This window comes from Terrapene carolina, unplaced genomic scaffold, assembly GCF_002925995.2.
Source record: "Terrapene carolina triunguis isolate 2854851 unplaced genomic scaffold, T_m_triunguis-2.0 Scaffold67, whole genome shotgun sequence".
Taxonomy (NCBI): Eukaryota; Metazoa; Chordata; order Testudines; family Emydidae; genus Terrapene; species Terrapene triunguis.
This window is the reverse complement of record NW_020664418.1, coordinates 48,522,739-48,539,634: the sequence shown is the minus strand read 5'-3', so window position 1 is coordinate 48,539,634 and position 16,896 is coordinate 48,522,739. Positions and strand designations below refer to the sequence as shown.

At 47.0% G+C, this 16,896-nt stretch overlaps 1 protein-coding gene across 2 annotated transcripts in view; it reads right to left on the bottom strand.

The window, feature by feature from the left end:
- Positions 1-6,759: 6,759 nt before the first annotated feature.
- The window catches only part of MAP2K5 (mitogen-activated protein kinase kinase 5), a 188,516-nt gene continuing 178,379 nt past the window's right edge, over positions 6,760-16,896 (bottom strand). For both annotated transcript variants that reach the window (XM_024199528.3, XM_024199529.3), the window contains one exon: positions 6,760-7,349. In XM_024199528.3, coding sequence (XP_024055296.1) covers positions 7,245-7,349 — 105 coding nt within the window. In that variant the 3' untranslated portion in view covers positions 6,760-7,244. The remainder of the gene's footprint in view (positions 7,350-16,896) is intronic.

Sequence of the window (16,896 nt, the reverse complement as noted above, 5' to 3'; positions counted from 1 at the left end):
ACCAAAGAACTGTCGCTGGCTTGTACTTCCTTAGCACCAGAGGCCAACAGGCTGAGCTAATTACATTCAGAAGAAGAGGCCCCTGAATGAATGAACTCCTAGTTTCACATTCTGATGGGGCAGGGGTAATTGGTCCACAGCTAAGGTTGTAACTGAGTTCTCATTACAGGCCTGATTTGGGCTCCCACTCCGCTGCCTGCAGAGACATCTCTGGGCGCAGGTAGAATTAGAATAATAGAATATCATAGAATATCAGGGTTGAAAGGGACCTCAGGAGGTCATCTAGTCCAACCCCCTGCTCAAAGCAGGATTTACCTGTAGGAATTACCCTACAATCGCTTAAGTGATTCCAAGAAAGGGTTCCGATTTCCCTACAAATTCAACTTGGAAACAGTCTCCATATTTTTGTTGTTGGTTCTGGTGCCACTTTCCAGCAAACCCACGCCATCCTCCTCCCCTGGACTCCCCTAACAGAGCTCTAAAGCCCCCCTCTCTGCTACTGGCCCCATTTACTACTGGCCCCAAGGAAGGCCAGCGTGGGCCATGTACTCTCATAGGGACAGAATACTAGGCGGGTGTGGGGAGCAGTGGCTCAGGCAAGGATGTGTTGAGATTTGCACTTAAGAGAGGCCTAAAAATCCCTTTGTTTCATTCTTTTCCAACGGTGCGTATCCTGGGGTGGCAGAAGGACCACAGCCAAACAGAATGCATAGGGTTTGAGGAACTGGGGTAGAAGTTAGGATGGGTGGGGGTGGAAAAGGAGAAGGTTGGTATGCAGGAGGAATGGGGCACAGAGGGATCTCTGCACCTAGGCCTCGATGCACCATTGGCTTTCCAAGGCACTTAACTTTCTATGGGCGGGGCCTTAACTTCAGCCCAGTGTTTGTGCTGGTATTTTAGCGGTGAAGGGTCACTCACCAGGGAACCTTGTACAATACTCAGAGACTCCCTCCCTCCCTCCCTTGCCGGTGGTCCGAGTCTGGTTGTGGCGGAGAAAGGCCTGGCATGGTGGGCTTCGGTTGGAATTTCCCCTCCGTGTTTATTTTAAACCGTAGGAAAATCAAGTCTGGTCTCCCTTGGTTCTGCTGGAGAACCTGTTGGAGGTCTTGGATTGCACCTATGGGGATCTCGCACACCTCCATGGAAGGGGCAAGGATGCTGAGTCATTAACAAAACCCCACCCCTCCTCCAAAATGTTCATTACTCACTGAAGGGAATAGGTGTTAACAAAAAACAAACTACGAAATACTCTCCCACGCTCCACTTCCACTCTTCTGCCTCTCACTGCTCTCATTTCATAACTACTGCAGCCAGGGGGCGTGTCTACACTAGCAACTACTGGGTCTGTACAGTGCAGCTTCCCCCTTGGCAGTAACAGTGAAAGCTGTCATGTAGACAGAGCTCAGGCATTTCAGTCACTATGTTTTCTAACCGTGCTCTGACACTATCTGAACCCTGACTACATTAGTGCTTCCACCATTGCCGACTATCAATGGAGAATTATGGCTCCAATTTTTGCTGAGTGTAGACAAGGCCATTGCATTTTTCAGGGCAGCCAAGACCCGAATCCCTAATGTATGAAGCCAAGCAGATTTTGTTTCAAACATTCCAGCTCTCCTTTCTCCATCATAAAGCAGCAAAAGGTTCCAAGACCAATTTCTTTTCCTTTGTGGGTTTACAGGTAACCTCTCCCTGGAGGAAGGCTATGCCACATCATTCAGAAAATAGATACACTTTAATACCAGACTCAGTTTTCCAGTTTGTTTAAACCTCTTAATGTCAGGGAGTGCATGCTAAGGCTGAAAAGCTCTGCAGTGACTTTTTTAGTGACTGCTCGGTTATCAATGCTAGCACATTATTGGTCATTACTTGTCACTTAAGAAAAAGTGAGCATAGGAAGTAGAAGGGGGCATTTCTCTGGCAGGTGGCGTTCCTGCATTTGTGAAACAACTGCTTGGTGTATTTCCCCAATTCTGTTTTCTTTGCCAATAAACACACGCACAAAGAGCCTTGCAAGCTACTAGTGAGCAAACAAAGAATGACACTTTGCCTTTGGAAAACTGACAGCAGGACAGAGTTTGTTAAGGAATACGAGAAACTCAAGTATTTTCTAATTCTGTACTGCAAATATCAATGCATTTAAGATAAAACTAATGCTAGTTTCCCTCAGAGGATTAGCTTTGACTGGTAATGACTACAGCTGGTATGAAAAACATAACATCTGAAAATCTGATTAAAAAAAGAGAGTAAAAATTTCTACTATCATCTTTTTTTCTGGATTTTTTTTTTTGGTGGAATTTTTTCTCTCACTTTCAACTGGTTCTAACAGCAACAAGCTATGGATGGAATGACAAATTTGGGTTATTACAGCGATCTGAGACATATATACCTGAATAAAAGTGATGCAAGTTTTCTGTGGAAATCCTGATTAAGTCATTTTGTGGGATAAGCACCTAGATGCCGTTTCCTTCCTTCCTATGGTTGTGAGAGAAACCGGTGCACACATTCCATAGGTTTTCTTTTAATTCTTTAGCTTACTTCTGATGGACTCTTTTGGTATCTTCTGAGGAGAGGGATGAACTGCTGGAGGTTGTGATGGTGCTGAACTTGTTCCAAACATTTCTGCTTTCACATGACAGATCTCTTAGAATTTGGAACTCAGGTCACAATCCAGGTTTCATAAAGTCAGGGCAGGAATGAAAGGGTGCAGAACTGGAGTCTTAATGCCATTAAGCCTGACCCCTTAGAACATTCAACATTTCCAGCCCACCTGATAGGGAGGAGAGCAGGGAAAGCTAACTGCATGTTCGTCATCTCCTTTTCATTAGAGTGGAGGGAGAGATGAAGTTAAATTGAAGTTTTGAAGGCGTTGCTGCTTTGGGCTAATTTGCTTAGCAGCAGGAATATCAAAGTAATTTCTAATTATGTATGTGTGAGAAGTGCCAGAGACTGGATTTCATTCTCAGTTTAATAGAACAAATAGAGCAGCAGCACAAATTTCCCTCAGTGCGGAGAACGTGCCTCGTTCCTTCTGTCTAGGCGACTTACAGGGTGCTGTAGTACCTGAGTGCCTCACAATCGGTAATGGCTTTATCAATCTTTAATGGATGTATCTTCACATCACAACAGGAACAGGGAAGCACTGTTCTCCCCGTTTTTATCGATGGGGAACCGAGGCAGAGAGACACTCAGGCCTGGTCTACACCTAAGACTTAGACCAGCCTAGCTACGTTGCTCAATGTTGCATCCTGAGCGCCATAGTTAGACTGACCTAACACCCGGACTAGATGCTGCTCAGCTGATGGAAGGATTCTTCTGGCGATCTAGCTACTGCCTCTCACAGAGCTGGATTAACTGCATCAATGGAAACCCCCCACTCTATCGATGTAGGAAGCATCTACATTAGGGCGCTACAGCTGCAGAGGCTGTAGTGTAGACATGGCTTAAGTACTTGCCCAAAGTCTGAGGTAGAGCAGGGAATAGAACCCAGGTCATTGGAGTGCTAGCTAACGTCATAACCACTACCCCATACTTCCTCTGTCGTAATCTAGAAGGCCCATCATTAAGGTGAGAGGGGAATCAAGTCCCTATGCCTATTCAATCCTGGGTATCTCTGCAGAGATCAGTTGTGGTGGTGCTTTGTGAAGTGGACGTGCGTCTCTGAGGACTTTACTCCTTTCCTATAGGCCATTCCACAGCCACCGGATGGGAACAGCTTTCAGCAACTCCCCATAGTGGGTCAGACAGGAAGCAGTGTCTCATAAGTGAATGGTTCCATATACTATTACCAATTCCTTGCATCTACTCCAGTCCCCCATGTTATTTGGGGAAACTCTGAATTCAAGGATCTGGAGAGGGAAAGATGACAATGATCCAAAACTTCCACAATTATTGTCAGGTTGATTAAGTATAACCAGAAAGACTGCAAGGTTAATGACAAATCTCAAAGAAACATAACACTATCTGTCAGTGTTAACAACGAGACTTTTCAAAGTTACATCAGTTAATATCAGAAGTATGAATGTGCAGGTTGAAATCCTCCCCACTCCCCCAGATGAAAGCAAGAGAAAAAGCCTTGTTTTTACTGACTTTTTAACTAAATCTGAGAGAGACTTTTTATCCAGAGCAAGCTAATGTAAACTGTTGGGAGATAAATAAACGAAAGAGCTGCCTATAGGCTGGTTGGCTCAAAGGAAAGAAATTTGTCTCACTTTAGAAAAAGGACCTGAAGGTATTGGTCACATTGACTCATTCATTGTACTGTTATCTGCCAGGAAGGTTGTGACACCGGAGCAATTAAGACAAACTTTAGTCTATAAGTTCATGCCTGCAATCTCTATACTTCAAAACAAGATAAATGATACCTCCAAGGAAGGAAACAAAGTATTTTCCAGACTACCTCCAAAGTAACATTTAGGATTTGCAACTGTTCAGCAGAAATTTTTCACTACAAGGGGCTTCATCTATTATTATCCACTTCAGTTCTTCTAGTGACATTTTAGTTTTAGCACAAGAAAACGCCAGCGTACATGCTTAATTTATTATAATAAAACACTCAGAGTCCTTCTTTTAAGAGCCTTCTCTATGCATTAATGTGAACGAAGTGAGTGTGTTTTTAGAACCAGCATTTTAATATAAAGATTGATTAAAGATGAGCCAATCTGTTGTGAAAATGTAAACTGGAACCATAGTCATAAGAAGCACACACTATATATACGGTAATTATTCAGCTTTCCTTTGAGGTAACAGTCAACGTGATAGCTCTTGTTCTTTAAATAGTAGTAATGAAAAAGTAGGGCATAATATACCATATTTGTACTAGGTCTATAAAGAGACCGACTGCTGCGTGATGCCTACAGAACATTTCATGTAACAATGAGCTTCGCCATTCGACGACGGACAGGCATGTGGCAGTCTGAGGATACTGCTTATTACTGGGGTTGGGAGGATTAGATCATCGTCGGTAAATGTTGATAAACATCCAATTCACTGTACGCACACACAGACCAACGAAAATCCATTTCCATCGGTAATAGATAATTTACAGCTAGGCAAAGTAAGAACAATGCAGCTGGAGAATTCCGTGGAGTGTGATTTCAGGCTATTTCCTTTGTATATTTTGACATGTGATGTTGACGATTTGTGATTTAATGGTTATAAAGCTTTAACAACGTTTGGAATCTCAGCATCTACTGTTATTTAGTAACTATTGTCAGCCCCCCCCCCCATAGTCTGACAACTCATAATATACTGCAACTGTGAAGATTTAAATAGATCAAAATAGAAAAAAATGCTTAAAAACATCAATATCAGTCAAAATTATAACAACTGAAATCTGCCAAGCCTACTTCTTATTATGCAAAACTCCGAGGTGCTACTTTTAATATCTTGTCCACCCAACCCCCACAGTGCTGTTGGATCTTGTCAGAAACCTAGGTTGTCAGCTCGCTGGGGCAGGGCCTGTGTTTTCATCACTTTTTTGTATAGCGCCTAACACAACAGGGTCCAGACTGGGTCTGCTAGGAGCTACTAGGATACAAAGAACAACAATATTCAAATGTTGCACTATGGGAAAGGGATGACTAAAGGAACAGAGGAGTTAATTACCATTTCTACATTTTCAGGAATGCCAAGAAATGCTTTTAAAGCAAAATGGCAGGATGGGAGGCACCTGAATGGTGCAGAATGCCCCAAGTTTACATCTATCAGCAAGCAGCGTGTGTGTTTTCAATTACACAACGAGTTTATGCAGGATTCCCAGCTTATCGTCCGCTTTACAGGATTTCTACACACCACCAACACTCATGAAACAGTCTATTTGCTTATATTATTTATTCAAAAGGTCTCCCAGGAACCTTATAATACATTAATATGGACTAAAGGCAATTTTTTTTCGGTTTCTCAATTTTTAACCTGTTAGAATAATGCCAATCTATCCATGACCAGTCTAATACAAACAACACTTCATGTTCATATGTTCGGTAAGGTGGCGATAGAAGGCACTTAGAACTCCTTGGTTTTTCTCCAGCCCACTGGGGCCCTGTGCGGGATTGTTCAGGACATTTCCCAGTGGTTTGATCAGCCTCCTGTCAAATGTCCCAAGTGACGAGGTGTCCATTACCGGGAGACAATTCTGCGAGGGGACTTCACCTCCCTCAGCACAACACTTCTTCAAACGCCCACTCCTCTGAAACTACTTATCCCGCCATCCCAAGCTCCAGCAGGCTCTGCCCTACCTTCCCAGACCACAACACTGATCTTTCTTCCAGCCACTGCAAACTCCCTCTCAACTTCTGGAGAGAGACTGCAGTTGCTGGGTTTGGGGACACTGTTCTGGTGGGGGATGGGGTAGAGCAGGCTGGGGTATCGGGAAATTGGGAAGGAGCTGACCAGGGGTGTGGAGAAGACAGTGTTTGGATTATAGTGTGCAACAGGAGCTATATCCAGGAATAGACTTTAGGTTGGGATAGAATTTCCCAGTGGAGGTGATTGAAGCCCTATGACTTGGGACATTTAAGTTGAGACGGGGCAGATTACTGGAAACTATACCGTAGAGATATAGCATGTTAATCATATAAAAAAACATAACAGCTCAATTTGCCCAGGGATACAAGTATGGTTCCCAGTGCCTTCAAAGGCAGGATTTGATCCCATGTTGGAGTTTTACCCTGCAATAGCCACAAATAAAATCCATGACATTTGCACAGCATGACTGTTGATACACTTGCGGCATTTTTATTCTTCCAAGATGATACCTCTCATAAGGATGGTGAATGCCAGCGTCGTGCTTTATTAAACAAATACAATTAAAAAAACCCGGAACACATCCTTGATGTCTGCGGCCAAAGACAGTCTATACTTGCGTAGAAACTTCGTTGTACAGTCAACGTGTCATTTTTACAAGAGCAAAAGACTAAGGGTTAAAAAACAGTCTGGAGCCAAGAAATATACAGTACACTCAATAACAAAATATATATATACTATAGATGCTTTAAGGCTGTGTACAGTTTGATTGAAGACAATTTGAGGACATTGAATCAGTCAGCAACAAAGGAAATGTGTGGAGAAAATGCCCTAAAGTCAGAAAAAGCAGCAGCAAATATCCTGAAAGGTTTTGTTGATGCTTCTAAAAATATTTTTTCCGTGAAATATGCCATCTCTCTTGACAGTGCAACGTGGGCTGGTTTTCCTTTTGCTAGTCCCGGGTTCTCTTTCACCTCACCCCTGCTGTGCTTCCTTGCTGCTCACTGAGGGCCCTGGTGAGACCGTCTCTCCTCCAGCATCCTGCACACCCACATGGAGACAACTTCTGCATTCCCATCATTGTACTGCATGATGAATGGGTGGCCCTGGGAAATGGGAGAGAAACAGATTTAGCCACGATAGTCGAGTCTCTCTGCTTTTCAGAGTAAACTTTTTTTCTTTTAAATTTCCCGAAAAATAAATCAGAATCTCATTAGCTTCTTAGTTTTGGAAATGTTCCTAGAACAATATAAACACACCATGGGAACTAACAGCTTTTTCCAGTCAAATCTAATAACGAGACACTGCTAATGAATGTCCCATCTTTTCTCCCAATGTCTGAGTACGTCTGGATGTAAGCACTGCCTGATTATTTTTCTTTGACTCTTACAGCCTCTTGTCTTGCTGTGGTACAGGATAAACACTCTTGTAGTAGGGAGAGAGATTTTCAGTTTATTATTTTTTTAACATTTATACTGTGGGAGTGCCTAGCGGCCTAAGCCAGGTTGGGCCCCATTGTGCTAGGCATGAGTTAAATGAGTCTCTGCCCCCAAAGAGCTTACAATCTAAAAGACAAGACTGCCTAGGAAGGAGCACTGCGGAAAGGGATCTGGGGGTCATAGTGGATCACATGCTAAATATGAGTCAACAGTGTAACACTGTTACAAAAAAAGGGAACATCATTCTGGGATGTATTAGCAGGAGTGTTGTAAGCAAGACATGAGAAGTAATTCTTCCGCTCTACTCCGCGCTGATTAGGCCTCAACTGGAGTATTGTATCCAGTTCTGGGTGCCACATTTCAGGAAAGGTGTGGACAAATTGAAGAGAGTCCAGAGGAGAGCAACAAAAATAATTAAAGGTCTAGAAAACATGACCTATGAGGGAAGATTGAAAACACTAGGTTTGTTTAGTCTGGAGAAGAGAAGACAGAGGGGAAATAACAGTTTTTGGGTACATAAAAAAGTTGTTACAAGGAAGAGGGAGAAAAATTGTTCTTCTTAACCTCTGAGGACAGGACAAGAAGCAATGGACTTAAATTGCAGCAAGGGCAGTTTAGGTTGGACATTAGGAAAAACTTCCAGTCAGGGTGGTTAAGCACTGGAATAAATGATCTAGGGAGGTTGTGGAATCTCCATCATTGGGGATTTTTAAGAGCAGATTGGACAAACACATGTCAGGGATGGTCTAGATAATACTTGGTCCTGCCTTGAGTGCAGGGGACTGGACTAGATGATCTCTCGAGGTCCCTTCCAGTTCTATGATTCTGTGATTTACACATGGGTCCTTGCTCTATAGACATAGAAGGCTGGTGCCTTAACTCACTGTGTGACCTAGCCCCTGGAACATGTATTAGCTCTGGGTGCTGTGCAAATTCCCAATAAAATCTAAATATAAAATAGTGAGTTTTCTTCTGACTTGGTCCTTGAGTCCCAAGTTCTAACACACAAGAGAACAAAGGCCACTGGCACACAAAGGAAGACAGTTTGCAGAATAAGATGTAGAAGCTGAGGTTCGAACACACACATACACACACACACACACACAACAATGGATTCAAGTCATGTGGAGGTTGAATGAAGTCATTTGGAGGTTGAGGTGAGCTGTTGCCAAAGGAATGAAAAGCTCATAAGTATAACTAAGAAAACCCTAAAATATCAACTCCCAGCTTTATCAGAAGCTACTGAAGGGGGCGATGGAAGAACTTACATCCATAGTGCAGTCTAGCCTGTGAATTCGGTAGCTGTTGCAGACACTGAAGAATTGTATCTAGGGGAGCTGCAAATAAACTGCAAGAGCACTTCAGGATGAAAGAAAGACGTGGACTAAGGGTTCAGCAGCCAGCCTAGGCTGCTCAGGTCTCAATCTGGTGATATTTCTGGAGGTGGCAGCAAAGTATCTTAGTGTGCACCTCAAACGAATAAAAATCCACAGAAATCCGGTATCCCACGTGCACAAATGAAAGAAAGAGAATAACTGCCAGACAAAACCAGCGCCAGGAAAACCTCTGCACTGAATCAATCAGAAGCAGCTCAGTTTTCACCATATTAATCCAAGAAACCTTGAAAACAACAACTGTCTAATCCAGAGATACCTCTCGTGAAATCTGCAGGGACTGAGAAGTACTTGTGGAAATCATCAGTGTACACAGGACAGTGTCAAGCAGAGGCACAAACAGTTTTGCTTAATGGCAGCAGGCATGCTGAGAACAAGAAAGGGTCTAATAGGGTGTTTTGGGAAACTGGGGAGTAACTTGGGCTACGATGGATTATGAGGAAGCCCTGGGATAAACAGAATGCTGCTAATGCTAACAGCACCAGGTAAAAGCAATAAAACACTCCAAAGGTCAGGGCCAGCAACGTCAAAAGCTACAAGAATAAAATATGCCCAGTCTCGACAGAAAATATGGAGGATAAGCAATACGCTGCTGCTCATCAGAGCAGTTTCAAGGCTATGAGCTGATCGGAAGCTGGGCTAAACGTCCTAAAAGAATGAAATGTGCAGAGAGCCCTTCTGGAAGTCCCCGGGGACCAGCCACTCCTCTCTCAACCACCTTCGCAGTGCAACCATTTCGGATGGGATGGAAGCAGCCTCTTTGCTCAAGGAATTGGGCACTTCAGGAGAGTGATGAGACTGAACACGACAGAACCTGGCCTTGGGGACGGGGACACGGACTGCGAGGTCAACAACTAATCCCAGAACTACAGTGAGTTTGTTTCCCTGAAGTGAATTTTTAGTGCTGGGGAGAGGTGCCCGACTGACAGCCTTGGAGACGGAGCTTCTTTGATCCTACACAGCAAGGGCCAAACTCAGATTCGGGACAGAAGCAAAAGGGAAAGAAAACACAGCAGCTTCAGTTAGACACACCAGCAGTCTGGACACCGCAGCCAATAGGGCATGTTCCAGCAGCTCCACATGTTTTCTGGAAACTCAGAAACTTTCTGGAAAAAGGGGGCAGAACCACAGCTGGCATGACCCAAACTCTGAACGTGAAGAGCAGCTCTCCCTACACGGAGTGTGTTATTCCAGTTCACAGATGGTACCAGTCCCCTGGGGATGGTCGGAAAGAGGCAGGAGACACACCAGGAGGAGGGCAGCATGGCTCACCTTGGGCATGCTGCCACTTTGCGGTCAGGATCAGATCAGGTTCTGCTGAACTAAGGGACCTTTGAACCAGCTCCACATGCTGGCTGAGGAAAATATATCAGGAGCACAGAGGCCATGGCTGGTGGTGGGGAACAGAGTTCACAGCTCAATCCCTCGTGAGTTCTGCACATGGCCAGATACAGGCTTCTGAAAGGTAGGAAGTCAGCACCCTGTTGGGCCTGCATTTCTGAAGAGAGCGCTCGCAGTTTGAGCTTTGCTATACGCTTCTGTGGGAAAGTGTGAAACAACAGAGCAAGAGGTAAGACAAAGACACTGAATAATCAAGCTAACCTCATCAATAGTCAGTGGGAGCCAGCTCTCATTTCCTTCATTCTCAGAGGGCCAATTCCCACAATTAAAATGGTGAGGGTTGAAGTAACATGGTCCACAAACTCCTCAAGAGAAGATGGAGATGTAAAGGTAAAGGGGAAAGGACATGAAGAGCAGATGGATACAAAAGTGGGACAAGCAGGTGGGGGCCAGGAGAGAGCAAGTGTGCCCACCATCTAATAATGATCAGATGAGGAGTTAGAAGAACATTAACAAAAGGGAGATTTAAAGACAATCTCCCACTGGCATGAAAATGCAGCACATTTTGGAACTAGATAAGAGATACTTTTACGGGTCCACTTAACAGCATTCAACATCAGTTTCTGCAGACTGATGCTCTATACCTTCTTGTCTATATCCCTGTACCTAGTGAGACCAGACCTAGCAGGTAGTTTTATCATTGACAACCCACCCAGGTCACTTTTCATGCCCAAGCTGCTACTGAATCTCAAATAGCTTTATGAATGGTTTCAACAAAGTTATCTCCCATACACACCAGCTGGCCTAACTTTGCTAGCAAAAACCAGTAGTTAGGAAGGTCTTAGACACAGCCTCCTAGCACAAAGACTACGTCGCATAGGCCGAGCATAGTACTGCTTACAAGGCAATGAACGCCTCTTCTAGGTTATACAGCCCAGGTGCACCCTTCTAAGGCATTCTTCCCATGATTTAACTGACTTTCACAGCAACTATCCCAGGAAAGAATTTTGTCCTTTAGTTCGAATAGACTAGAAGTTGCACTCCTAACGCGAATCACCATTGTAAACCTAACTGTTCATGGAAGTAGTTTCCACACCTTGTTCTTGTATTTCTCTATTTATCAGGTGCCTACAACATACTGCCTTTTAAAAAGCCCCCAAATTTGTCTTGGAGGCTGGCTATCACTTGATGGCAGGTCTGCAGGTTGTGGAGATCAGTTCAAACCCTTCATTACACTTTCCAGCCTTTTTCCCCTCTCTAGGCTCTGAAGAATCTTTTAGCTTGTTTGGTTTATAACTGTAAAAAAAAAATTAAATTGGAAAAATATTTATTGGAGTCTACAGAGTCTGAAAAACTATATGGGTAACTCACTCACTCAGCAAGGTCAGTCTGGAACAGAAACAACAACTTTGCAAAGCAAAGAAGATGCTTGTCTCCTTTGCACTCACATTATTACATGCAAAAAGAAGGGTGTGCATGTATGCATTCATGAGATATGTGCAACACACACAGTTATTGTGGTATTAAGCCTGAGAATCCAAAATCCAAATAATGGCTTTCATCTGAGAGCATCTTTCTGAATGCTGTATCTGGTGGTTTTTGTTAGTGTGTAATGTGGCCTGTTGAGAGAACCAGAATTTTGAAATCCCTGACTTCTGTGGATTTACTATCTCAACCATCCTCCTGCTGCACACTATCACACTGAAAGTTTCCTTTTCTGGGAAGCTCAGGCAGCAGCAGCAGCAATATGCCAGCGCAAGGACTTTCCTGTGTATAACGACACCGTCTAACGTGTAAAAGACGGTTACCTTCTGTAACTGTTGTTCTTTGAGAAGTTTTTCCCTCAGTGGTATCTATAGGGGACTGGCTCTGGCACCCTCTGGAGTGGCGTGCGTATGCGTATAAGGGGCGACATCGGCTCCCCCGCTCGCATTGCTTCTTGCCGGAACTCCGACAGAGGGGAAGGAGAGTGGGTCATGGAATGGACATGAGCAACACATCTTGAAGAACAACAGTTATGAAAGGTAACCCCCTTTTCTTCGAGTGCTTGCTCATGTCCATTCCATTGTAGGTGATTCCCAAGCAGTGCCAACGGAGATGGGTAGGAATTCGTGGACATGTCGATTGCAACACCGCTCTGCCGAATCCAGTGTCATCTCTGGCTTGCTGGATGATGGCGTAATGTGCTGTGAACATGTGTACCGAAGACCGCGTTGCAGTCCTGCAGATGTCCTGGAGAGGGACATGTGCCAGGAAGGCAGCCAAAGACGCCCGAGCCCTAGTCGAGTGAGCCTTCACTATTGGTGGAGGCACAGCCTGCGCCAACTCGTAACAAGTACGGATGCAGGCGGTGATCCAATTTGAAATTGTCCTTTAGGCCCTTCATCCTGTCAGCTATCGCGATAAAGAGCTGGGTCGATCTGCGGAAGGGCTTGGTGCGTTTCAGGTAGAACGCCAGGGCGCGCTGGACATCCAGAGTGTGCAGCCGCCTCTTCTCACTTGTCGTGTGAGGCTGTGGACAGAACACCGGGAGGAAGATATCCTGGTTGACATGGAAGTGTGACACCATCTTTGGCAGGAAGGCCAGATGGGGCTGCAGTTGGACCTTGTCCTTGTAGAACACTGTGTATGGGGGCTCCGAAGTGAGGGCTTTAATTTCGGAGACATGTCTTGCCGAGGTAATAGCTACAAGGAATGTAACCTTCCATGACAACTGGGAAAGGGAACAAGAAGCCATAGGCTCAAAGGGCGGGCCTGTGAGCCTGGAGAGGACCAGGTTGCGGTCCCATTGGGAGAAAATCTGACATTGCCCTGAACCTGGTCTCTGGCAGGAAGGCTCTGGCTTGGATAGAGTCAAGGACCGCTCCGATAAACTCTATTCTTTGAACCGGAACCAATGTTGGTTTTTGTTTGTTTATCAACAGGCCTAAAGCCTGACAAGTGGCTCGCAACGTCTCGACACTGCGCTGGACTTGGACCTTGGAGCGGCTCTTGATGAGCCAGTTGTAGAGGTCTGGATAGATCTGGATACCCCGACGTCTGAGGTAGGTGCCACCCTCGACATGCACTTCATAAGCACCCTTGGCACTGTTGCTAGGCCAAAGGCGAGCACTGCAAATTGGTAGTGGGTGGTCCCACCTACGAAACGTAGGAACCTTCTGTGTCTGTGAAAGACTGATATTTGAAAGTAAGCGTCTTTCAGGTCGAGGGTGGCGTACCAGTCTCCTGGATCCTGGGAAGGAATGATGGAGGCCAGGGAGACCATGGGGAATTTCAACCTCTTGAGATACTTATTAAGGCTCCGCAGGTCGAGGATGGGACGTAGCCCCCCTTTGGCCTTTGGGATCAAAAAATAATGGGAGTAAAATCCTTTCCACTTCAAGTGCAGAGGGACTTCCTCCACAGCTCCCACTCACAGAAGGCCCTGCACCTCCTGAGTGAGCAGATGCTCATGAGAAGGGTCCATGAACAGGGACGGAGTGGGAGCCAGCATGTAGAGGCCCAGCGAGCACCAGATAGCCCTAGTGTCTTTTAGGCCATGTAACTTGCTGTCTGTTCCGTGAACAGCACCAGGCCATCAAAAGGGAGGTCCTGGATGGACTACTGAACCTCCACCGACAGGCCCGATGACTGCAGCCAGGATGCACGCCTCATGGAAATGGCCGAAGCCATGGCCCGGGAGTCCCCACATCTGAGGCCACTTGGAGGGCTGCCCTGCCCACAGCGCTGCTCTCATCCAGAATAGCCCGGAACTCCTTCCTGGGCTCCTCTGGCAGTGTGTGTGCAAACTTGGCCATGGACTGCCAAATGTTAAAGTCGTAGCCGCCAAGTAGGGCCTGATAGTTGGCCACTCTTAACTGGAGGCTGGCCATCGAATACATTTTTTTGCCAAAGAGATCGAGCCTCTTCACCTCCTTATTGTTAAGGGTTGATTCCGGTTGGCCCTGCCTATCACTCTCATTGGCCGCCGATACCACCAGTGAGCTAGGTGTATATATAGGTATTCAAATCCCTTAGCAGGCACATAATACCTTCTCTCCGCCTGCTTGGAAATGGGGGGCAGGGAGGAGGGAGTTTGCCCCAAGGCTTTGCTCAGCTTTACCACTCCCTTGTGGACAGGCAATGCCACCTTGGAGGGAGCTGCTGCACTCAAAACATCAAACAGGGAGTAGGAGCGTTCTGCCAGCTCCTCTAACCCCAGGTTCGAAGCCACCCTCTTAGGAAGCTCCTAGTGGGTTTTTATATCGTCCTGGGGGAAGGCCCCGCTATCACCTTATCGTGTGAAGAGGATGAGGAGGCGTGTAATGGTGGGTCTGCCACCTCTGTGAGGGGAGCCCCAGCCAGGGCTGGCTGACCCTAGGGACCTTGATCTGACTCTGCTTCCGAGTCCGGGGGCGGGTGGGAGACTGCTGCCGACCGTTTCTCAGAAATCCCTGAGACTGATCGGTGCCCCTGCGATGGTTGGGGAAACGCCCAGAGATTCCAGAGCTGCCAGGAAGCCGGCCATTGACTTTGGGGACATGTGAGCACTGGTGGTCCTGATGGGAATGTTGATGCTCCCGGTGGGCGGACCTGGCCTGCCGGTAGATCTTCCTTCTCACTCTCTGAGCCTGAGGAGGGAGAGACAGGTCTGGGGGACTAGGACAATGCCAATGCCGCCCGTCTACCCCGATCCTGTCGGCCCTCTCCGTGGGTCTCTACCAGTGACCTGTACCAGGAAGACAGATGCCAGTGCCATGCCTCCAATGACCTGGCGATCGAAGCCTCACGCTTTGAGAGCTGTGCCGCTCCGTGAATCGGGAGCAAGAGGATCGACGTCCTGGTACAGGGGATCGACACTTTGCCCGTGGGGATCCGTACCGGCGAACTGGTGACAGGACTCTGGGGACCGGCATCTGGACTCTCTGGAACGGTGCTGTGAGCTTGGAGATCGATCCCGCCGCTCCAGGGACCGGTGCCAGGACTCCGGGGACTGGCGATGCGCCTCCATAGGTCTGCGCCAGGCAGCCGGCGAACGACGCCGGGATCCCGGGGAACGACACAGGGAACTCTGACAGGTGAGCTGGTGGCACTGCTCTGGTGAGCGCTACCGGGGCACTCCCTGTGTCGCGGAGCGGTGCCGCACCGACGGGGACTGCTGGAAAGGTCCCAGAGCAGGTTTACCCCTTGAATGGAGCACCTCGCTGGCTGGCGTGGGCAACACCGGAAGGGACAATATGTCCTTAGTGGCCTGAACGGCCTCCGGCGTGGACAGCACTACCAGGTGCTGAGCGCCTCTTCCACTTCCTGGGGTGGCGGGCAGGTCACAAAGGAGGCTCAACAGCTCAATGGGTGCTGAAGCCTGGCCACCGTTTGGAGGGGAAGAGCTGCCCCGCGCAGGTCTTTGCTCTCCTCCGGCTCTCTCCTTCCCTGAGAACACCCTTTCCTGGCCTTTCTCTGCTGGTACCGGGGATGGGGATCGGCGCCGGTCGGAGTCCGGTGCTGGCGGTGCGCTTCGCACCGAAGCTGCGGTGCTTGGAGCGGAGTCCGATCTGGCCGGCTCCAAGGCAGGTGCGAGGGCTGACTCCATAAAGACCACTCTTAGTTGAATGTCCCGCTCCTTTTTGGTTTGTGGCTTGAAACTCTTACAAATGTGGCACTTGTTGCTCACGTGGGTCTCCCCCAAACACTTAAGACAGCTTTGGTGGGGATCACTGACTGGCATAGATTTTTTGCAACGGTCGCTAGGCTTAAAGCCTGGCTACCAGGGCATGCCCCGTCCCTAGGCTGTCCCGCAGGGGACTATTTCTTACACTAAGGGAACTAATACACTATTCAAATGTTTTAAGAACTATATACAAGAGAATTCACAACTAGGCACAGTTGGGAAGGAAAGCTTGCCGAGGCAAGGAGACGTTCCAGCACCGTCACTGGCGCTAAGAAGGAACTGAGGGAGGGGGGAGCCGCTGGCGCCCCTTATACTGGCGCATACACACGCCACTCCAGAGGGCGTCAGAGCCGGTCCCCTATGGATACCACTGAGGGAAAAACTTCTGGCACTGGTGCATGTGGCGAGCACACACACCTACAATGGAATGGACACGAGCAACACATCTTGAAGCAACACATTAAATCACACAGACTTTACTTGCTCTGAGGTTGTGCTCAGAGATGGACAGGAAGGACTACTGGAAATTGCAGGTTCTGGGATGGCTGGCAGAAAGGGAGCCAAGTGTGCTGGGCTCTTGCAGATACCATTTTTAAGGAGGGTTGATGTAGGAGCCAAGTGTGTGGCTATTGCTGGACGGCCATAACCTGTGAGTAGTTTCAAGTGCTGAGGAAAAGGGCACCTGCTGTATGTCTAACCACTGCTATCTGTAAAGGACTTTTTCTCTTAACCAGTTTTTCACAGCTCGAGTCCTCCTTGCTGAATGCATAGTTCACTACCTCTAGGCCAAGGCAGAACTTTTAAATCCACATTGCTTTTAAGTGAGCAGAGC